The 24,592-nt window shown below is 34.2% G+C and overlaps 1 protein-coding gene across 3 annotated transcripts in view; it reads left to right on the forward strand.

The window, feature by feature from the left end:
* The window catches only part of LOC140439581 (uncharacterized), a 345,093-nt gene extending 321,334 nt beyond the window's left edge, over positions 1-23,759 (forward strand). For all 3 annotated transcript variants that reach the window (XM_072529582.1, XM_072529580.1, XM_072529579.1), the window contains 3 exons: positions 7,709-7,906; positions 20,371-20,608; positions 23,116-23,759. In XM_072529582.1, coding sequence (XP_072385683.1) covers positions 7,709-7,906; positions 20,371-20,608; positions 23,116-23,752 — 1,073 coding nt within the window. In that variant the 3' untranslated portion in view covers positions 23,753-23,759. The remainder of the gene's footprint in view (positions 1-7,708; positions 7,907-20,370; positions 20,609-23,115) is intronic.
* The last annotated feature ends 833 nt before the right edge of the window (positions 23,760-24,592 follow it).

Genomic DNA, 24,592 nt, shown 5'->3' on the forward strand with positions numbered 1-24,592 from the left:
GAAAGGAAGAAGGAATGTGAATACTGGACTTTATACAGAGAAGTAATTGATGACGATGAAAAATATTATGGATATTTTAGAATGAATAGGATTCAGTTTAAATATGTTTTAAATTTAATTTCACCTTCAGTTAAAAAACAAAATACTACATTTAACGAGGCCATACATATCAAACCAAAAAGTATTTTTAAAAAGAAGAGCTATCACTTCCGTACAAAAGTCCTATATGTTTATCACTTCCGTGATTAATTGTCACAAAGCAATAAAAACACATGCATAAATGACAAAATAGCCTCAAAAATTATTTTTTTAAATACTCTGTATCAAAAGCAAACAAATACCTAAATAAACAACGATAGGAAAACGACGGACATCTAATTCACATTATCCTTACCAACCGGTTACGACTCGTTACGCAGCCGTCGGCATCAGTAAAATATTGTTTTCAAATATACTGAACCGAAACGTTAAGTGTCTGAAACGCTATGTTCCGGACAGTGTGCGTTGTTCATATTTAAAACCATTTAAATTATATTATTCGGAAACTAAACGCTATGTGCTGGAAACGCAACGTGCACGATAATATGCCACGACCTTAAGTCTACCTTCCGATTGCTTCAGATACTGATGATAATTCAGAAAAGGATTTTTGGGGAGCCACAGATTCTTACTAAGATAAGGACCCCCGCGGTATATTGGCAATTTTGAAGGTGAACCTGAAGAAACGCCTACACAAGATATCAGCAGACTTGGAAAACATAAAGATTAGAAAAAATTATTGTATACGATTGTAGTATTTCTAATGTTTTATATAAATAAATTTATTCATTTGACATGGCGTGGAGGAGAATGGCTGCAGATCGTAACGAATGAAGAGGTTTCCTGAGGGACGCCAGGGTGCGAATTGGGCTGTAAAGCCATAGGATGGATGGAAATTATTCCTGTTAATAAATTGTACTTATTGACGATTGCAATTTCTTAAGCTGACGAAGAATTATTACACTTGTTAAAAAAATTAAATATTTTTTATTACACAATGTCAATATTACAACTGAAACATTTTGGATCCAATATTTTAAGTTTTTCTATTTTTTTTAAATTTCATTCGGTATTTAGAATCTGCCATTTAGAATATTCATCGAAAACCTTCCAGTACCAATTAATTCAAATATTGAATTTTTCAACTTTTACATCAAATTCGTTATCAGCGAGGTCGAAAACATTATCGTCTCACTGTGTGTCATGCCAGACTTGATCGAAAACCCTTTGAACATCAAGAAATGCGGCAAGGAGATTTTGTTATCGTTATAACATCGATTAAGGTAGTTAGATAAAGTCGACACCTGATATGAAAAACATTGTAACTCACTTTTCCTTAATTTAGAGGAGAGCGATTTATAAAAATTTCCATATTTTATTTTTTTACTTCGTCAGTTTTAATATTTTTTTGCAGTTTTCTTAATCCATATTTTATAACTTTTCCTCAGCTTTTCACTTTCACGTACCGCATTGTTGTTAAAATTACTAGTTCTCATTTAGGTCGAGTTAGGATACCAAGTTTTTGAAGTATTTTAGGTGAAGATCATTACTACAATGATATTTCAACATTAATACAATGATATTTCAACAAAGTATGTTTTTTTGATTAGGTGCATATAAATGGAACTTATGAGTACATATATGTCAAAATAAAGAGAATATTACTAGTTTTTTTATTGATTTTGCCTTAACGTGATTTTTTACTCGAAAAAAGTATCTCAGAATTCACATCATACATACTAACAAGAAGTAAATAAAATAATATCTGTTAGATTTGCATAGTTTATAACAGTTTGCATTAGCAGTTTATAACATTTGCATAACAATAACCTTCCTCAGATCCAATATCAAAGATAGTAAAATTATACACTTTAAACTTCTTTTATAACAAAACAATGATTCCTCTAATTGGGGTGTAGTTAATATTTTTTGCAAATCAAAGCAGGCAGTTACAACTGTGGCTGTTTTCTTAGAAATCTCTTTATCACGATTTTTGGTTTCATGTGCAACACATTTGTTTGCAATCCCTCTCTCTCTCTCTATCTTTCTCTCTCTCTCTCTCTCTCTCTCTCTCTCTCTCTCTCTCTCTCTCTCTCTCTCTCTCTCTCTCTCTCTCTCTCTTCAATCCTGACCCCCCAGAGGGAGTGTAGTGGTCATCGTAATGTTGTGTATTGTCCGTCATAGGTCTTTTGAATATGCCTGTAATTTAATCGGTTCATCTTGTTGGAGATCTTTCTCGTGATCTTTGGCCTTCTACCTTTCCTTGGATAATAAGTCTTTCCATGTTTCCTATGTTTGCTCTCATAACATGTCCAAAGTATTTTAACTATTCGCACACTGATACTTTGGTGCAAAATCCCGATATTAAACTCAATATTGAATATGTGTCTGTATTGACTTTTGGTGGCTGGCTTATCGCATGGGTGATTCCCTAACATCCATTCATTATACAGTGAATACAATTTGGTTTATATATGGTTTACATTTATTTACTTATCGTATGGCACTTGTCACATTTACATTTAAATTTACATATATTTTGTATAAAACATAATGCATATGTTTACAAACGAACATCTAACTTATTTATATGGTCTATCGACTCTGGAGTCGCCATTAAGAAATCCTCTGGCCTGCCATGATAGGATCTTGTGGGACGCTGTTCTGTGATGTGACAGATGGTTTGTGGTTGTCCGCAGTCATAGAGCGGGGATGGTCGTTTACCCCATTTGTGCATCATGTAACCGCATCTGCCGTGTTGGGTTCTGATTTGGTTCAGCATAGTCCATGTGTTACGTGATAAGTCAAAACCTGGTGGTTTTTGTGTGATGCAGGGTACGCTGCTATTTTGTTGTTCCATCCATTCTCGAGTCCAAGTGGTCGTTAAGTTGAACTAATTTTTCACAGCAGTCTGTGCTATTTTTATTGGCGGTTGTCGGGAGCGTAGATGGTTACCGTTGGCAGCATCTATATCTTGATGGATTGGCAGGATCTCGTTACTAAGTATCTTTCTGTACTTACTAGTGAGGGAGTGTATGAGCCCTAGTTTGCATGGTGGAATGTGGCTCAGTACTGGGAGTCATTGCGTAGAGGTGGATTTGATAACGTTAACAATCATTCTCATCGTATTGTTCAATTGGGCATCTACTTTGTGTATATGTGGACTGTTAAGCCAGGCTGAAGAGCAGTACTCCACGGTTAAGAAGATAAGGCCCAGGGCAGATGATTGCAAGGTGGAAGCCGATGCTCTCCATGTGCCGGCTTCTGTCGATGTGCCGCACAGCTTCTGGATGATGTTGTTTCCGGATTTAAGTTTTTCCGCTGTTTTTGACAGATGTTCCTTGAAAGATAGGGTTCTGTCAAGAGTCACCCCAAGGTACTTTAGTGTTTTATTGTAGGCGAGTGTGGTGTTTTCGAATTGGATATTGAGTGTTCTTCCTGCAAGCTTGTTATTTAGGTGGAAAATGGAAACCTCTGTTTTGGTAGTGTTTGGTTGGAGCCTCCATTTACGGAAATACTTTCCAACTGTGTGTCAGTCCGCCGTGAGGATTTCTTCTGTTTCTTCAAATGACTTACACCTTGTTGCAAGGACCCAGTCATCGACGTAAAAAAAACTTCCCTGATCTTGTTTCTGGAATATCAGCGATGTACAGGCTAAAGAGGAGAGGAGCTAGGACAGATTCCTGAGGCAGTCCATTCTTCAGCTTTCTTAGGGTGCTGATGTCGGTTCCCATGACTACTTAAATCGTTCGGTAGGCTAGCATGCTGTTGATTATTCGAGCGGTGGATTTACAGGAGATTGTACGGAGGAGCTTGTATATCATGAGACTGTATCGTAGGCCGCTGTTAAGTCTATGAGTGCGGCTGCAGTTTTAAGTTTTCTTTGGAACCCTGCCTCAATAAATGAGGCAAGTGAAAGAACCCGATCTGCGCAGCTTCTTTTCAGTCGGAAACCTGCCTGATCAACCCCGTATTGTTCAAATAGCTTTGGACTAATTATGTTGTAGATAAGTCGTTCTAGTAGCTTGAACGTCGCAGATAGTAGAGCTATTGGTCTGTAGTTCTTAGGGTTGTTATCATTTGGTTTCCCTGGTTTTAATATGGCAATGACCTTCGAGCGTTTAAGTTCCTGAGGTATGATACCGATCTTCATAATGTCTGTGGAAAAGTAGGCCATCCGTTCACTCGCATATTTGCCGCTGTTCATTAAGAATTCGGGATGAATATTGTCAAAACCTGGGGCTTTACCTGGCTTAACATCCTTGAGAGCTATAGTGACTTCTTCGCAAGTGAAAGGGCGGGAGTATTCGGTTTCTGTCGATTGGAATTTGAAAGTTTTGAGTTCTCATTTTACCTTGATTGTGTGTGGCTTGTCTTTCGGGGCCCTAGACGTCGATATCATATGTAAGGCAATAGTGGGTTAATTGTTGTTTTTTTCCTTGTTATAGGAGTTCCGCTTCCTAATTTTCTTAGTAGTGTCCATGCTTGCCTACTTGATGTTTGAAAATTAAGACTTTCTACAGTTTCCGTCCATTTTTGTTGTCTTGCTGCTATCTAGGCTATGGAGCATTTCATCGGCTAAATCTTTGATCGCCGCTTTCAAGGAAATTTTGGTACAGTTCTTCGCTGTTATGGGACCAACCAGGAATGTATTTTTTTCGATAGCCTCTTGGTATATGTTTTTTAGCCGTGCTTATTACGGCTCCAACGAATCTTTTGCAATTTCTGATGGTAGGGGGTATCCGGCCTAGAGTCTTGTCCAGTTCCGCAGAGCTAGTCCGTAGTAGTATACTATACTATAAATGAACTATCAAATACTGGCGTTCAGATAATCTCAGGATCTCAGAAGGCAAATTAACAGAAATATGGTTACAATTTGGGAAAGACTCATCAAAATACATCTTAGTTGTTCTTTTCTTACCTAGTGGGATTCTTTTGCTGGAATAGAGTTTATATGCGCACGAATGGAAGTTTTAATATTTTCATCTACAGCATTTGATCTGTTGCGTGCAGGCGACCACGCATATCTCCAGGTATAAAACCTCCACCTTCCTGACTATCAATTTTGTGAATAACGTAGTTAACAACATATCTGTTATGTTCTTTTTTTACAAATTAAGAGTCGGTGTTCTGCTAACTGCAAATTATATTCATATGTCCAGTTTCTTCCGGACCATTTTAACTTTGCAACCTTTCTCTATTGTCTGAGAACATACCTACATAAATATTCGCTTTGTTAAATAAATTGAATCATATCATTTTTAGATAATTTCGATTTACATTTTTTGTTACATTTATCGTTACATCCAGGTCCCAATTCTCTCATTTTAGTAAATTTTCCAGTTTTACTAGTATATTCTTGGCCAGAGTTTTACAGTTTCTTGAAGACATTCATTTTCAAAACACTTGGATCCCTTTGTCTCTCCCTTCCCAGATTTTTCTTCTTTGGGTATTGTTTTTTCTTAACGGACGTATTTAATGATGAACTTGTATCTTTGGTGCATGTAGAAGTTTCCGCTGTCGATATGTCTTAAGTATGTCGTGCACTGTGAACATTTAGTACCTTATTTTTATCAGCAGAAGTTAGGTCGGTCGTAAATGATATAGGCGTTATTATTTTTGTTTGAAATTTTAAACTAATATTTTCACGCGAGTTTTTAAGATTTAAGACATGCTCACTATGCTCAGCAGTTAATAATACAGCATTTACTTCTTGTGTGTCATCTTCCTGATTAGAAGAGTCTGGTAAATTGACTTGAATGTTATTTACAGTAATATTCCACAACTTTGCTTTATTGTATCACAACTTACAATAAATTTACCCAATAAATTTTTCGAGAAAAACATTGTATACAATGTTACAATTTGTTTATAAAAAATATTCATCAATAATAAAATTTTCCAATATTGTAACATTGGTTACAACGTTTTTTTCTACCAAGTGGTTTAAAATTTGCACTTACAGTGAGGTTATTTTGTTAAATAACTTTATATTTAGATAAGAACGGATTAGACCAAAATAAAGATTATCCTTTACACATGTTATTTAATCCATAGTTGAAAAACATTGTAAGTAGAGTTACAATTTTATTCATATCAGGTATCGAAATAATGCTTTGATATATAGTAAAAAGAATATTTCTCTGGGAGTTGTTAAATACATTGTCTGTTGGTGTTTTTTTTACCGTATTGACAATAATTTGCCATAGTGATGGTGTTAATAGGACCCATAATTTCATCACGGGATTCAATGGTATATTTTGACAGGAAGTTTCTAATAATGTACTCGGTTGGAATTTAAATATTTTATCGAATCTGAGATTTCGGGGCATTGATAGGTGATCTGAAAGAAATCTTTAAAGCCTTGGTCTTTTCTTTATTTGAATGTATGATCTGATTATTTAGATGCAAATTACAATAAATGAAGAAATAATAGAACAAATATCGAAATTTAACTATCTGTTATAAATACTACTACATTAAGGATAACATACGAAGAAGTAGAAGAAGAACTTTAAACGAATTATAAATTCCTGAATGTCAATGATGAAAAAAACGTACATAGTGTTTTCCAGAAGCTGTTTAATTTTTTTTGTAAAATTTAATTTCAATAATTCCCACGGCCTATAAAATATTAAATTGTTTCCAAAAGTTTTTAACAAAGCTTTGAATTTTGTCTTTTAGCTTCATGTAAATATCCATCTTCTTGTGCCATAGTGTTTAAATATATTGATGATTGTATTCTAACTTTAAAAATTGTATCCTTTCTAGAATACGCCAATTTCATCCGCAAACAGAACTTTTTCGATAATTCCTTCTTCTGCCAGTTTTTTTTTTAATATCAGTTTTAGTACTTTTTTAATCTATTGTCATTTAATATTGCATGACATAGATTACAAATCACCTACCTCTGTGTAGGGATAGATATTAGAGATTGCATTTTTGACATATTGAAAAGACTTCCATGACTTTCAAACTTTCATTTCTTCTTCTATAACAGCCGTTAGTTTTTCTGAATAGACACAGACAGACACAGCTCCTTATCAGCGCTTGCCATTTCGACACTTTCCACTATACCAATTATGAATTTTGATTGACTTCAAAAAGGAAGAATAGTTTTCGCAGTAATACAAAACAACAATATAGATGCCCATTCTACTACCATTTCTACTTTAAAACCTATTCATTGCTCTACACATAGAAAAAAGATTTCTTTGTCAGACTTAATTGAAGTTATTCCAATTAACTCAACATGTAAACACAGTACTCACAAATTTGTTATACATTTCCTTTGGCCATTCTTCATTTCTAATTCTATTGAACAGCGACATCTCGGATAACTAGAATGCACCTTCTCTAACTAATAAAAGAATTAACTCGTGACCTTCAAGTTTACAGCCGCAGATCCTTTGAATTGTATATACTGCTGCGTTTGAAATATTTCTCTGGTTAGCTCACTGCCAGCTCACTAGTTCATCAACCGACTCGGGAATAATCTTTTTCATAAATACTTCGACATTTTTTAAACACTCTCGTTAGAATGATCTCTTATGTAGTTATCATTTATTGCTGATTTACAAGTATCAACTTAATGATACTCGTTTTTGGTGACATTCTATGCTTAATTTTACTATATAATTTTACTATAAAATTCATTATTTTCTTTTAGGTACATTCAACAGTAACAAGGCCGGATTTGTATCATCTCCAACCGACTACTACCTACGTCCTTACTTTTTAACGGCCGATACATTGACTCCAAAGTACTTGTGTCTAAAGCCTTACTGTACTGGTCCAGAAAAAACTGGAGTTAGAATGCAAAATCTTGTTATTGACTTTCTTGAAACTATAAAAGGAAAAACACCAGGTAAGTTGACTTTAGGGCTAACACGTACATCCGAGCGATTCTAGTCGGCTTAAACAGTACTTATAAGAGGGAGCGCACTATCCAATCTGCCACATACTATTCACTTCACACAACCACTCTACACTTATTTTGTGTCAACAATACTTTTATTGTAAAAGTTGTCGTGAATTGAAAGGAGGCCAGAAATTTTATACAATAAAATCTTAATGAATATTCTGATTTTTCTTAATGATCTAGATGTAAAAAAATATAAATAGATAGGGGTAATTACATGTATGCCTTTCATCATTTTAAAACTAATTAATGTACAGGTTGACCATTATATCTATGCGGGTCAAATAGCCAGATGCGCGTGACCGGGAAACGGACAGTATTGGGATAAAATGAGATAGAATATCGCCCTGTATTGCATCGTAGATCGTTATTTTGAATTTTAAATTAGAATGTATATTAATATCAAAATTAAAATTTCAAAAGAGATTATCTATACATAAGAAATAAAATAATATTATATATCGGTATATCAATAAAACTATTGGAAATGATTAGTCATAGGTAAAAAGATCTAAATTATTGTGTTAATGTTATATTTTTAATTAACAATTCAACTATTTATTAAAGATAAATTAAAAAGAAGATATTATTTTGGGACTAATAATTTTGTTTATTAGATAGGAAATTCTGAATATAGAAAAGCAAAAAGTAACAACTAAGTTCCTTTTGGTTATGCTACGTGCGAGTTTACCCGTGATTTTCTTTTGCTTTTTCATAATTTTGTTTATGTATGCAAAAATAGAATCACTGCACAGTATAAAAATTATACAAAAATTGAAGAACACTATATTCTAGCAAAAAAAAATGAAATTGGTCATCCAAAATCAGTCGTCGTAACTGGTCGAAAATACCCAAAGTCACGTGTCAATCATAAATTCTCGGAAATTTTGAATTCGTGAACGAAAATATGTTTCGTTGCTGGTCACTTTGCATTGTAACAATAGAATATTATATTTCTACGTATAATAATAAAAATAATACACTAGATCTAGTTTATAAAAAGTTTTCATGAATCATATTGTTACAAATACAATTAATCCTTTGTATTCGGCAGTAATCAGAATGAAAGGCAATTATCAAGATTCGAAGTTTATTTCTAAGAAAAATTTAATTCTCTTAAGTGTCAAAATATCCGAGTCTATTAAATAGCGTAATTAATCAATATCCTGACTGTTTAAATTTAAATATGGTTGTATAAATTAATCAATACATTTGTCCTCCCTGTATTCCTACGATCCCTATAAGTACCGCCATCGGGCTCGTGGAATGTGTCCCTTTGAAAGAGAAGAGCACTAGTCGTTGAAAAGAAAAGACGCAACCCGGCACGTGAACCCATGCACGCATACTGAATTGATTTCGTTCGTTGTTTTGTAGTGCAAACCCTGGTAATTAGACCCAGCGGTAAGTTTTTACCTAGTTTTACCTAAACCTATAAATTGTCTTTGATTGTTTATTGCAACCATTTAAATTTTAATAATTATTTGCACATATGAGGAAAAGTCCATTTTTCTCGCCAGAGTTATCGAAGGAATAGTTCTGTTAATTAAGTACTATTAATTTGTAATAGTACATTTGTTTGTTAATACCCCACATTGGCCTATCTAGCCGGATTTGAACTCATTTATTGAAAAAATATTTTTTGTTATATTTAAATTTGAATGGTTGGTTTCGTCTCGTCGTATTTTTTATCGTTTTGAGGGTTCTTATCTTAAGTTTGCGTCTCTTGTCGTGGCTCGAGAATAATTTATGACCTTTTTGTAAAGTCGACCATATGGGACTTTTTAGAAGGGAATTATCGTCGTTTTAATAAAGTATCGAATTACAAATCGGTAATTTCGGGGTTTTAGACCACATTTTGTACATTTTCGTTTGTATAAATATTATTGGAACTTGTTAAAAATTTAAAATGGAGAAACTTGAAGAAAAGAATAGGAAACTCAAATTTTTAAGAAAAACTGCGTTAAATGATATTCAGTTAATTTTCGATTTAGGTTTTAAGTCCCTTTCAGACGTTTCTATTCGCCCTTTATTTAAAATTAGACTAGAAGATTTAGATTCGATTCGCGAAGAGTTCTTAAAACATCACACTAATATTATTAGTAATATTCTTTCTGTACCAGACGCGGATACGAGGGTTGAAGAAAATGTTCGGGAATTATTTTTGGAACAATTTTATAAAATAAAACTATTTAGTGCGGAATTATCTGAGCCACAATTTGAAACTCCAGAACCGTTTAGATCAGTAGTAGTTCCACAATCAAATATTCGCTTGCCTAAAATAGAGCTGCCTAAATTTAAGGGTGATTTTAAGGAGTTTAGTTCGTTTTTAGACTTATATAATTCGGTTGTACATAATAACGCAGGCCTAGCAGACGTAGAAAAGTTTAAGTATTTGAAAGGATGTTTAGAAGGGACTCCACTTAGTTTGATTCGTAATTTGTCAATAAATAGCGATAATTATCAAATTGCTTACGATCTAATTGTTAAACGCTACACAAATGTTCGTCGTTGTGCGACCGCGCATTGGGATGCGATCTTGGGCGTACAGAAAATATCGGTAGTTAATTCGAAAAATCTGGCTAAATTAGTAGATACGTTTTTAGAAAATTTAGCCGCATTGAAAACATTAGGTCTTCCGACAGAACATTGGGATTTTATTATGTTTAATTTACTTTTGTCGAAATTAGACGCGGATTCAGTAAAGTTATTTGAGTTAGAAAATAAATCGAATAAAATCCCGTCATTTCAAAAATTGGTAGAGTTTATTGAAACTCAGTACATTGCTTACGATAATTTGAATAGTAGCTTAAGTGAATCTAAGAAATCGTCGAGGGCTCCAACCTATACGGAGCCAAAGTGTAATTATAAACATTCCAATGAGTCAAGGCATAATAGTAGTTCATCCTTTGTTACAAATTCGTCGTCAATATGTTGTGCTTTATGTAAACAAAGTCATTTTCTTAACCATTGCTCGTTGTTTTTGAAAAAATCTCCAAAAGAAAGATACCAATTTTGTAAAGAATCTTCCTCGTGTTTTAGGTGTCTTAATCAGGCTAATCATTCTGTCAAGTCGTGTCCAAAGGCATTTAAATGTAGTAAATGTAATAGTCACCTTCATAATAGTTTGTTGCACTTTGATAGAAATCGTTCCAATAGTCAGTCGTCCATAGAAAATACTAATAATCTAGGGGCATCGGGAGTCGAACAAAATTCGCCTGAAATATCACATTGTGCTGCTAGTTTTATAGGGAAGAAAAACGAGACAAAAAAGGAAATTTTGCTCGGTACCGTTTTAGTTCACACGATTGATAGTAAGGGGTGTAAACAGCCCTTGAGATGTCTGCTAGATTCAGGTTCAATGAGTTCGTTCATTAGTCGTAAAGCTGCCAGTAGATTAGGTTGGCCTAAAACTCCTTGTTCATTTGAAGTTAACGGACTCAATTCGATGCAAACGAAACTGAGTCAAGGTCAAATAAGTTTTTCTATCCAACCTCGTCATCAGGAGTCACCGGTGTTTCACTTGGAGGCTATTATTACAGATCGGGTTTGCTCGGATTTGCCGAGCACCAAAATTGACATATCGACGTGGAATTATATTAAAAATTTGAAGTTAGCCGATCCCGAATTTAACTGTAGTCAATCTATAGATTTGTTAATTGGTTGTAGCATATTTTCGAAGGTGTTGTTAGAAGGTAAAATTGAAGGTAAAGCGGGACAACCAGATGCCCTCAATACCGTTTTTGGTTATATTTTGTTAGGACCTACTAGCACACCTAACCTTTCGTCGACTTCGCTTGTTTGTCTTTCAAATATTGAAGACCCACTAAATTCTTCGTTAACGAAATTTTGGGAACTGGAAAACGTACCGGAAAAGCCAGTTTCAGAACCAGAAGACGTTCTGTGTGAGAACATTTATCGGGAAACGCATAATCGGGACGTCTCGGGTAAATATGTTGTGTCTTTGCCTTTTCGTGAATCGCCGCCTTGTTTGCAAGATAGCTATGATATTGCTTTAAATAGATTGCTATCATTAGAACGACGCTTATCTCGTCAACCAAGTTTGAAAAAAGAATATTCTCTTCATATGCAGGAGTATCTTGATTTAGGTCATATGCAGTTAGTCTCTAATGCCGAAAATAAAAGGGGAAAGTATTATATTCCACATCATTGCGTTGTGAAACCAGATAGTGTTTCAAATAAAATTCGGGTTGTGTATAATGCGTCTCAGAAAAGTCCTAGTCGCGGTAAATCTTTAAACGACTATTTACTGGTCGGTCCTAAGCTGCAACAGAACATAGTCTCGCTGTTGTTGAATTTTAGACTTAATCGTTTTGCGCTGTGTGCGGACATTCGTCAGATGTATCGTAATATTTTAGTCGCTCCTAAACACACGGATTATCAACGCGTGTTATGGAGATTTTCTAGCGCTGAGGAAATTCAGGAATATCGTTTATTAACCGTTACTTTTGGAATAGTATCTTCGCCGTATCTCGCTTTAAGAACTCTCCAACAATTAGCATTAGACGAAGGCTCTCGTTTTCCTAACGCCGTCTCGCTTATTCGTCACGCTTCGTATATTGATGATTTTGTTTTTGGTGCTTCGACTCTCGAAGAAGCACAAACTTTAGTTGACGAATTAGTCGCTTTGTTAAAGTTAGGAGGCTTTGAATTACGGAAATGGTGTTCGAATGAATCCAAATTGTTGTCGCAATTTCCTGAATCCCATATTAATCCTCACTCCATTAATTTTGATCCAGAAGCAAATGGTCCTTCATTAAAAATCCTTGGTTTGAAGTGGATTGCACAGTCCGACGTCTTTCAATTTTCAGTCAAATTGCAAGACGTCCCTTGTACCAAAAGATCGTTTTTGTCCGAATTAGCTCGAATTTATGATCCTTGTGGTTACTTAACACCTATTACCTTTTTTATTAAACATTTAATCCAACAACTTTGGGCAACCGGTCTTAAATGGGATGATCGCCCTCCTTCGGAAATAATTCGTGTATGGGAACAATATAAGAGCGAACTATCTCTTATTTCACAGTTCAAAATTCCTCGTTTTTTGAATATTTCCTCATGTCCCATCTTAGAGCTTCATGGATTTGCCGATGCTAGTGAAAAGGGATATGCTTGTGTCGTTTATATTCGTAGTATTGATACTCGTAACCTAGTTCAAGTTAATTTACTGTGTGCCAAATCGAAAGTAGCTCCTATAAAACAGATTACTATACCTCGATTAGAATTGTTAGCTGCTGTTCATTTGGTAAAACTTATGTCGTTTGTGTTAGAGTCGTGGAAGCATATAATATTTCAAAATGTGTATGCTTGGTTAGATTCTCAAATCGTATTGCACTGGATTAAAAGCTCCCACTCGAGATTCAAAACTTTCGTCGCAAATCGCATTTCGTATATCCAGTCCCATAGTCAAAATTATTCTTGGCATTATATCGAATCTCGAAATAATGCAGCCGATGCGCCTTCGCGAGGCATGCTACCGGCCGCTTTTCTATCAAAATTAGACTGGTTAACAGGTCCTTCGTTTTTGTATAATATTCCATTCATTTTTCCAGAGGTTCCTCCCTCATTGCAGGAAAAATCCTCTTTGGAAGAGATAAAGAAAGCTTTAGTGTTTGTTTCCACTCGTGAGGAACATTTTCTGTCTTGTTTGCTGAAAAATAAATCGTCTTTTACCTCGATCCAAAGAATTTTGGCTTTTATGTTGCGATTCGCGCACAACTCTCGTTATAAAAGGTCGAAACGGTCAGGACCCTTGACTTTCGTAGAATTAGAAGACTCGTTGATTATTCTTGTCAGATTTACACAAGAAAAGTATTTTGAAGAACATCTTCAATCAAATTCTTTTCCAAAACCATTTCGTAAGTTGGGAGTATTTTTAGATGATAGTACTCAGTGTTTAAGAGTAGGTGGTCGTCTATCTCAGTCTTCGTTATCGTATGAAGCAAAACACCCGTTTTTGTTACCAAAAAAATCTCGTCTTACTACTCTTCTAGTTCGTCATTATCATGAGAAGTATTTACATGCTGGATTTAAGAGTACTCAGTTTTTGGTTAGTCAAAGGTTTTGGATAATGTCTTCTAAACAAGCCGTTAATTCGGTATTGTCCAAATGTATTAGATGTTGGAAACAATCTCCTAAAAACTTACAACCCCCTATGGGTAATTTGCCTAAATTTCGTCTCGGGGCCATTAAACCCTTTTCGATTTGTGGGTTAGATTATGGTGGACCGTTTTCGATAACCATGTCTCGTTACAGGGGAGTTAGAACTCAAAAGCCCTATTTGTGTATATTTGTATGTTACGCTACAAAGGCTTTAAATCTTTGAATTAGCTAGTGATTTGACCGCGGAAGCTTTTTTGGCCGCTTTACAACGTTTTTATTAATTTTGTTTTGTTCGGCTTTTGTCAATATAACCGCGACGAAACCACCATTTTAATTTTAATTTTTTTATTGTAGTTTAAGTTTTGAATATTTGTGTAAGATTTGTATAGGAATTGTTTGTATTAATTATCGTTTTAGTTGTTTAAGTAATTATAGTATTTGGAATTCGTTTTGTTTTTTAAAGACCTTATGGCCTTTAAAGGGGGGAGAATGTTTAAATTTAAATATGGTTGTATAAATTAATCAATACATTTGTCCTCCCTGTATTCCTACGATCCCTATAAGTACCGCCATCGGGCTCGTGGAATGTGTCCCTTTGAAAGAGAAGAGCACTAGTCGTTGAAAAGAAAAGACGCAACCCGGCACGTGAACCCATGCACGCATACTGAATTGATTTCGTTCGTTGTTTTGTAGTGCAAACCCTGGTAATTAGACCCAGCGGTAAGTTTTTACCTAGTTTTACCTAAACCTATAAATTGTCTTTGATTGTTTATTGCAACCATTTAAATTTTAATAATTATTTGCACATATGAGGAAAAGTCCATTTTTCTCGCCAGAGTTATCGAAGGAATAGTTCTGTTAATTAAGTACTATTAATTTGTAATAGTACATTTGTTTGTTAATACCCCACACTGACATTATGTCGAAATCTGTTTACACAGCAAAATAATGATACAACAGATGAATAAACAGCTGAATTAGCAGCTAAATCAAAGATTTCTGAAACGATGCAAAACTTGCATTTTACAAGCGTCAATAAAAAACTGAAAATTCCTCTAAAGTAGAACTGGAATACAAAATAAACGTTTAACTTGCATGGTATAGAACAGAAATGATAACAGTCCAACAAAGTAAAAAAATTTGGTACTTGAGAAATAACGAAATTCTATAGGGTATGTGATCACGCGTATGACTCATTTCATTTTTTATTTGCCTGAGTATAAAAGGCACCCAAATAAAAAGAAGAAATTAAGTGTTCAGCTCCCATACAGGTTCAATACCTGACATATCAGTAATGAAGCAGAGGCGGCGTAGGGCGTGGGCGACGTGGGCCACAGCCCACGGCCTCGCGAACCGAGGGACCTCGCGCCATGGAGATTTGTGTATTGCAAGGCAAAATATATTTTTTTGCTTGACTGCACTAGAGACTGTAGTAAAGTAGAACAAATGTCTGTGACCTTAAGATTTTGTAATACATCAACGGGCACAATAGAAGAACACTTTATTGGATTTCTGACTGAAAGTGAGACAACAGGAGAGTATTTAAGTAATGCCATACTGGGCGAACTAGAAAAATATGGCTTAGATAATCAAAATTGCCGTGTCCAAGGATACGACAATGGCACAAATATGGTAGGCATAAATAGTGTAAAACTGGAGTATTAAATATAATTCCTAGCGCATTTTTCACACCTTGCGGTTGTCATAGCTGGAATCTGCTGTTGGTAGACGCCGCTAATTCTTCGGTGATGGCAAAAACATTTTTTGATTTTATCCAAAAAAATTATTTGCTGTTTTCAGATTTCAGCAAACACTGGGAATTGGTCAAAGACAAATTAAAACTTACCATGAAGCCTTCGGACACGAAATGGGAAAGCAGAATCGAGGCAGTTAAGTCCATACTATTTCAATTTGATTATGTTGTAGGATGCAAAGAAAGTTTGAAAAATCAAACGGATCAATCAGACACTCTCAGTGATTTTGATTCAGTATTAAATGGAATGCTTAGTTTAGAATTTGTAATATCTTTACATGTATGGTATAAATTGTTATCGCATGTTAATGTGATAAGCAAACTACGGCAATCTGTACAAGTCCATTTGAGCATTGCCCTTAAACATTTGCATATATTTTGTGACTGGATTGAAGAAAATCGGCAAACTGGATTTGAAATGTGCTTGTCTGATGCTCAACAACTTATTGACAGAAGCTGTTATGATCTGCCAAACGAAATTTAAAACCATAGGAGTAGCGAAAAAGAAAAGGGGCTTTGATTATGAGGGCGAGGATCAACCAATACAGTGTCCTGAAAGCCAGTACGAAGCAAATTTTTTTTAACACTGTGCTTGATTCAATTATTACCAATATCGATTTGAGATTTATGGCTTTAAAGCAACATCATGAAAATTTCGGTTTTCTGTATAAGTAAATTAAAAAACATTTCACCTGAAGAAATATTAAAAAATTGTCAAGATTTACACACAGTCCTACGAGTGCGTGAGAGTAGTGGCTTTCAACCTTACGAATTATATGAAGAATTACAAACTTCCAAACATTTACATCGTTATTAGAATATTATTAACGATACCAATTAGTACAGCCTCCGCTGAAAGGAGCTTCTCAAAATTAAAACTCATTAAGAATTATTTAAGGAGTACGATGTCACAGCAAAGACTTTCTGCGGTCACAATTTTGTCTATCGAGGCTGATATAGCATCCAAGCTAGATTACAGCACGCAATTAAACAATTCAGCAGTGTAAAAGGTAGAAAATTTCTGTTCATCTAATATTTAAATTAAATTGTTTTTTATCGTTGGTAGGTCTTTATATCTTAAATATTTTTAGGTTAGTTGTAAGTTTGACTATTAGATTTTGCATGAATAAAAGTTTAATAATAAAATGACACAAATCTGTCTTTATGCGCGAGCAAATTATGATCTTGCGCCGCCACTGTAATGAACTATCAAATCACCCAGTGTCATCACTATTATCACAATGTACCATACATGTGATCTAGATTACTAAGAAGTAGACACAAGAAAGAATAGATACAAAAGAACAAAAAAGAAATAGGGAAGAGAACAACTCTTCGAAAAAAATGGCGTCACTCTTTTGAAATGTTTGAATAAAAAAAAACAGAAATGGGATATTTATAAAACAAGGAGAAAAATGCAAATATCATTAAAATAGAAGATAGTAAAATTCTAATCAAACTATATTCAAGAATACCAAAATCATAAGTATCACAAAAGAAGCAAAATAATCAGGTAAAGAAATCAAATAAAGTAATTAAATATATCAAATATCAGAAAGTTATATATCATAAACAACGTGAGAACTGTCTTACTAAATAGTTCAGGGAAATAAGCAATAAAAGTACCCTGTTTGTGACACAGACCCCTCCAGCCAAACGACAGTTGTTTTGAGTGGTATGGACCTGTATAATAAGAACTTATATGTTTCCTGCAGTCGATTTTTTGGGCTTACTTAGTTATTAATCAATTATGGTTAAAAGCGGACAATTTTCGTTTTTTCATATATCATCAAATTTTTTTTGAAAATAAAAATAATTTTTAAAATCAAGTTTATTTGCGTTTCGATTTTCAAATCAGAAATCATTCTCAAAATACAAAACATTAATAAATTAAACAAATTTTGTTTTGGTTGCTTCGTAAAAAATTCTTCTATTAATTTAATTTTATCTGACTCATTTATATTGACAATTCAGACATATATTATATATTTTAAAGTAGATGACTTTAAAATGATATTGCCAATATTTTTGAGTTGCGTTCCTGTATATTCTGATGGATATTCTTAAAATAAAGTTCCAACAAAAAGAAAATATGTTTAGAATTACTTTAACTATTGCCTGTAGGAAAATTATTTTTTCATATTTTGAAAGCACGCATTTCTTCCCAAATTAAAAAAAAAAACTTGTCCTGGGACAACTTGGGACGAAGTTAGTCTCTTTTTATTTATAATTCACAGCAGGTTTGTTTATAACAATTAAGATTTAGCATCATTTAAAAGCGCACACTTTAAAGTTTTAATGCGCCAAATTCGAAAAAGATTACCTTTCAACGAAATAATCCACAAAGCTTCAAATTGTGGTCCTCAAAATCGGCCGGATTTGAAACTCGCGGGGCCGTTGGAGAGAGAAGGAGCTTTTAACTGTATCTCTGGTTCATGTTTATGAATTTCGAAGTTTCTTTTTTTTAATTTGTATGCGTTTTTTTGTACATTACGAATATGCATTATTTAAATAAATAAATTCACAGCAGCTTTGATTATAACAATTAAAAGATCTAATTAGCGTCATTTGAAAGAACGTACTTTCAACTGAATCATCTACAATGCTTTAAAATGTGGTCCTCAAAATCGGCCTGTTTTAAAACTCGCGGGAGTGATGGAGAGATAAAGAGCTGTTAACTATATCTCTGGTTCTTGTTTATGGATTTCGATGTTTCTTTATAATTTGTCTGTATGTACTTTGTTGTGTACATTACGAGTATGCATTATTTAAATAAATAAATTGTTAAATAAACCCTCTAATTTGTTTAAACATTTTTTTTTCAATTTTTTATTATTTTTAGTAAAATTAGAGGTAATTTTAATTGTAAAACATAAATATTTATAATTATAAAATATTACAAAAGTTAATTATGTAGGTACAGAGTGATTTTAATAAAATTTAATAAAGTAAACGAAAATTTGATATAACGGATCGGTTTTTTGACACGTTACGATAATGATGATGTTCCATAAGAAAATCTTCTGCACGAATCGAATGCTGACATCACGATTTCCGTTAATTCGCGGGAAATGTTTCAAACAACTTGCCGAACAGTTTTTCCGCTACTTTTAACCTAAAGTCAACTGTCGGACACATAATGTTTCATTGTATTTCAAACAAATTCGGTTTAAATCCGAAAACTATTTTATAAAATGATCACTTGTTTATTTAATTTTACACCTTGAACAATAGCACTCTGCTGAGCTGAATGTTAATGAGTCCCTAAAGGAGCGTTTTCACAGAATGTGGAGTGGTGTTCTTCATCCACGAAGAGAAATAGAAAATACGTAATAGAAAAAGACAAAATATAAAGACGGGAACCAACACAACGTGGAATACCGCATCTCTTCTCAATATTGTGGTTTACGAACCCTGTGATAGGGCAAAACTGTTTATTTGTAGCCGGTGCACACTATCACGTTGTTTGTCGGTAAATCGAAAAGAATTGGAAGGTGATGCACCGCATGTCCAACCCTTCGGACGCAGTTAGGAGAGGTACGGTCAGTGTCGTGGTAATTTTACTATGGAGTAGTCTAACGAAATTGTGTTGGAATTTTTACCATTTTATAAATTACCCACCTTAATAAAATTTTTGATCGCCAACACTGATGTGTTGACTCAATACTCACCATCGGAATGGTCCGACTACATTTTAGGGTAGGTCGAATGCATTTATCAAAAAGCAAATATTTACTAATTTCACAGTAACGTGGGGTTATACCAATCGTTGTCTCTTTTCTGATCATTAATATCGATTTTTTGTTTCTCTTTGCCGACGTAAACTAGCGAAAAACACTATTCCACAAGCTGTGTGATTCCTGCTTTAGAAAGATGATATTACTACAATACGTCTTGTGAAAGCTCGTTTCAAGTTCTTTTCAATGAAGTCTTTACAATACATACTACAATATGATTTTTTTGACGGCTTTTTAATTAATATTTCACTGAATTCCATAAAAAATGATTAGCATATATTTTAGTTCAGTTTATTATTCATGATGTAGGCGGCAATTGTTTATAAATCAAATGAATATTTTGAAATTTTTGGGATAAAAGTGATAATTGTATACTTATCGTTGAAAATAAATTATAACAAGCCTTTATATGATACATTATTTGCCATATGATCTCATTTAAAATAGTTTAACAAAATGACGAAGTTAAATAGTTCAAAAATAGTTGGGTATAATTTGCATACCCACTGTAGAGTTTGCTGCTTAGTAGTGAAAAAATCAGTTGTGTATTTGAAGAATGTATTTATTTATTTTATATTGTTTGTCTCCCTTTACTTACTAGAGACATAAATAAGGTTTATCATACCTCTTCCCCTTTAATAGAAGAACAAAGTGAAAAAGATTTTCTAAAACCATTTCTTTTGTCTAAAATCATGCTTTTGTTCTCACATCTAACCTTCAGATATGATCACATTCTAATAACTTTAAAATCTTTTTTTGTGCTTGATGCTTCTTTTTATTATATTATTACATATTTTTAGGATTCGGCCTATTCTGGATGAACACGTTCAGTCACGAGAACGTCAACTGTCCATCTTCTATGGATGGTGATTTTGAACTTTATTTTAAAAAGTTGGCAGCTAAAGGACATATGGACGATTCAATTATAATATTTTTTAGTGATCATGGTTTTAGATTTGGTAAAATAAGACTGACTCCTACTGGTTGGCTTGAAGAAAGACTTCCATTCATTTACATTTGGATACCGGAACGTTTTAGGTAAGCAAGAGATACAACAAATAATAAATTAGCCTCCAAAAGGCAAGATATTTTTTCATCTTCTAGTGCACTGCATTATTATAGGTTTGCGATATTGCAAAGCCATGACATTGTTCTTCTACCTACTTCTCTTCTGCCTTGTATCTTACCTTCAATTATTATTCGTAGCAGGTTATATTTGTCATTTCTCATTATATGGCCTACGTACGAAGTCTTTCTCTTCTTAATCATTGTTATAAGTTTTAACTCTCTATTTATTTATGTGTTTATACTGTTCAATTCGTAATGTATTGTCTCCATGATATTCTGAGTCGTCTAGCCGTCTCATGGTATTTAATTTTAATGTTCAGGCTTTAAATCCATACAGAAGGACTAGAACGTAGCATTTAATAACTCTAATTGATGTGTAAGCTTAGTTTTCGGTTATAGATCATTTGCTTCCATTTATTGTATACATTCCTAGTCCGTTCTAGTCGTGTATTTATTTCTATATATCTGGATCCCATTTATCCTTTAGCACTACTGCTAACATATCCATAGGCTGTAAACAATAATATATAGCTGGTGCTACACAGAAAACAGGAACTCTTATGAAAGAATACAAAACTTCTATCGAAAGGACTGTCGAATGCAACACAACATTGCTTCAGGCACTAAGAACACAAGAAAATAAGCGTATTCTACAGAACGAAAGAACATAATTAACGTTACCGCAGACCGGATGGTACCACAACAACTGCTATTGAATGGTAACAGAAGGCGAAAACCCAACACAAACAATAATAAACAAGACAGCGTGCCATTTAAAATCGTTAAAATAATCGGAGGCATACAATTCATGAAATACAGCAAGATGGCCGGGCTTAGACGGCATTAAAATACATGAAAGTACATAGAAGGCAGTGGATTCCAAGCTCATTGCCGAACAATCAGTATTTAGAGTCCACTTTGCTCTGCTAAAGCTAACAGAATAGGAGATTCTACGTCATATGACATGGAAAGAAAAACATATGGAGAAATTAAGAAATGGCCTGCTCCAAGGAAACGTACTTTCTCCAGTTCTGTTCAATATATACACAAATGACCAGGTAATCACAAAAGACTCAGATATACCCATATACTGACGACCTGACTATAGCGGTACAATCAAAGGACTTTCATCATAATATCGAAAGAGAGCTCGAAGCTGCGCTAGACAATATGTCCAAATACTGCAGGAAAACTACATCAAGCCTAAACCCCAAAAAAATACAAGTAACCGCTTTCCATCTAAATACACACAATGCGAAGAGGAAATTACAAGTCACATAGAAGCAAAAGGTCCTGTAAGACACAGACAGACATAAATACCTAGGAGGAACTTTGGACAAGTCTTTAACATATGAGCATCATTACCATATACAAGACAAAAGTCGCCACCAGAAATACGTTACTAATAAAATTGCTGGAAGTCACTAGGTCCGAAGGGCACTGCAAAAATAACTAGTCGGGCAATGCAATGCAATTTTTTAATAGGAAAGTACGCCTGACCAGTCTGCAATCGATCGGTTCACACAAAACAAGATGACATTGCTAGAATGAAACATACAGGATAGTAACCGGATCTATAAAATCTATACCACTCAATCTCCTATACAAAGGTTCCTCACTACCCAAAGAACGTAAGACAGCTAATGAACATATAGAAAAGTTTAAACAAACCTATAATGGACGCCACCTATTATACAACACGGAATCCAATCACTTATGACTAAAATACAAAAAATGTTTTTGCATTGTGTACCAGTCGACCAATCAGAAAACTATCTTTACCTTGAGAAGAAAGACCCTCAGGGAGAAGTCCCGACTTGAATCCTTGGAGGACTTTAAACCGTATACGAACCGGCGTTGCCCCAGTAAAGACGAATAAAATTAAGTGGAACCCACAAACGACTAATGGTTACCTGATGACAAAACAGCTTCTGTCGTGTTCCATGTACCGTCGACAATCTATGGTTTATCAGCGACAAACTGCTGACAACGTGCTGTAAAAACGTGGCCCGTTACTGAGCCTACAACCTCAGTCCGGATTCAGAAATATAAAAAAGTAAGTGCAGCAGATCCACAGGAATTTATTTTTCTCTTTGTTGTAAAATACTTAACTTTAATATTATTTTTAAAAGGAATATTTAGTCAAAATCTACAGAAAAAAACTATAAATTGTCAATTAACAAAGTTCGAAACTAATTTGTTGGGGAGATAATCAAAAAGATCAAGAGCTGTCCAAGTGGAGGAAATACGAAACGAAATAGCGACCTATTCTGACACGAATTAATCGAACCATAAAAATAAAGTTTAATTCCCGAGTCTTTCCGTTTGATCTAGCAGTTACATCAGTTAATATAGGATTCATAGGTGTATCCGTTCTCAAAAATTATTTATCTGAATTATTTTTGTCTAATAACTAACAATACAATAACTTTGACCTAGCAATCTATGTTATAAGTCAATATATATTTATTTTTTAGGATTGCGCACGCAGAAAAATATCAAATCCTTGCAGAAAACTCCAAACAACTGATATCTCCATACGACGTCTACATGACTCTCCAAGACGTGCTATCTTTTTCCAATCCAAATTTTACTGTTCGGCCTGCCAAAGCCTGTAGTACATGTCATTCTTTGTTCAAGCCAGTATCTCCAGAAAGAACCTGCAAGGAAGCCGGAATCCCGGAACATTACTGTACTTGTTCTCGATACGAAAAAATCAGTAAAGATCTTCCAATGTCTCAAAAAATTGGGAAATTTTTCGTCGAACATTTGAATAACGTTATTAGATCCTATGGATCTGTCTCGACAGGCTGTGCGACTTATTCTCTAGAGAAAATTTCTCATGTCAAGTATTTAGAAATGAAACCAGGAGTAGAAGAAAACTATTTGATTGGTATAATCACCAATCCAGTGGCCAATTTTGAAGCAACGGTAAAAGTGTCCTACCAGAATAATAAAGAGAACATGTCAGTCAACGAGATCAATAGACTGGACAGGTATGCTCCAACCTCCTACTGTGCTGTAGGTTCTCCTGTTCAAATGTACTGTTACTGCAAAACTACGCTTAAAAGAATAACTAATATATTTTGTAATAATAAATATTGTTTTTTATGATATAGAATTTTGTTGTTTAGTCTATATACCTTACATATTGGTCTGCGTTGCCTTTGATTGGCAAACATTTTTTTTGTAATTTTGTGGATTAATTACCTATCAAAAATTAATTAAAAGTGATGATCAGCGTAATGTTAAAACTGCAAAGGTAATACCTAATAGCGGCAACAAAAAGTGAATCCAGTTTATGAAGCAAAACTTCGAAGCTGTGAGAAAGTTCATCTATCTGGGCAAACAAGTCCGCTCCAACAACGTATCAGGATAAATAAAAAGACGTATAATTAAGAAAGCAGGTACTATTATAGCCCAGCAACAGATGTTTATCTCAAAAACTAAAATTAAGTCTGCACTGCACATAACGCTGATAGTCCCGGTTCTCAGTTCTCACAAGCATGGAGCATGGATCCAGTCTCGTTCGAACCTTTAAGTTGGAAACAAGTATCGAAGAAGTAATTGTGTATAATTATTTTATTTTTTTGTAATTAGTACCTATAATTAGTATAAACTGTTCGTTATCAAGAAACTTAAACACAATACCCAAAAAAAGTGTTTGTGTTCAATGTTCTATAATTATCCAGCAAGGAACTAACACAAATTTAATTATCACATTTATTAACATAAATATAAATGAAATAGTCCGGTATATTAACAAAATATGTCGGAGCGTCTTAATAATTCCCAGTTGTTGTAATTAGTGGAAAACTATGGATCACCAACTAGATAACCAAGAACGAACTAGTTATCACTGCATCGAGGACATAAATCCAGCCATTAGAAAATCCTGCCTAGCCCGGACTCCTCCATATGAAAGAAATCAAAAAAACAGTATAACTCACTAGA

Source organism: Diabrotica undecimpunctata, chromosome 4 (assembly GCF_040954645.1).
Source record: "Diabrotica undecimpunctata isolate CICGRU chromosome 4, icDiaUnde3, whole genome shotgun sequence".
In the NCBI taxonomy this organism is placed as follows: Eukaryota; Metazoa; Arthropoda; class Insecta; order Coleoptera; family Chrysomelidae; genus Diabrotica; species Diabrotica undecimpunctata.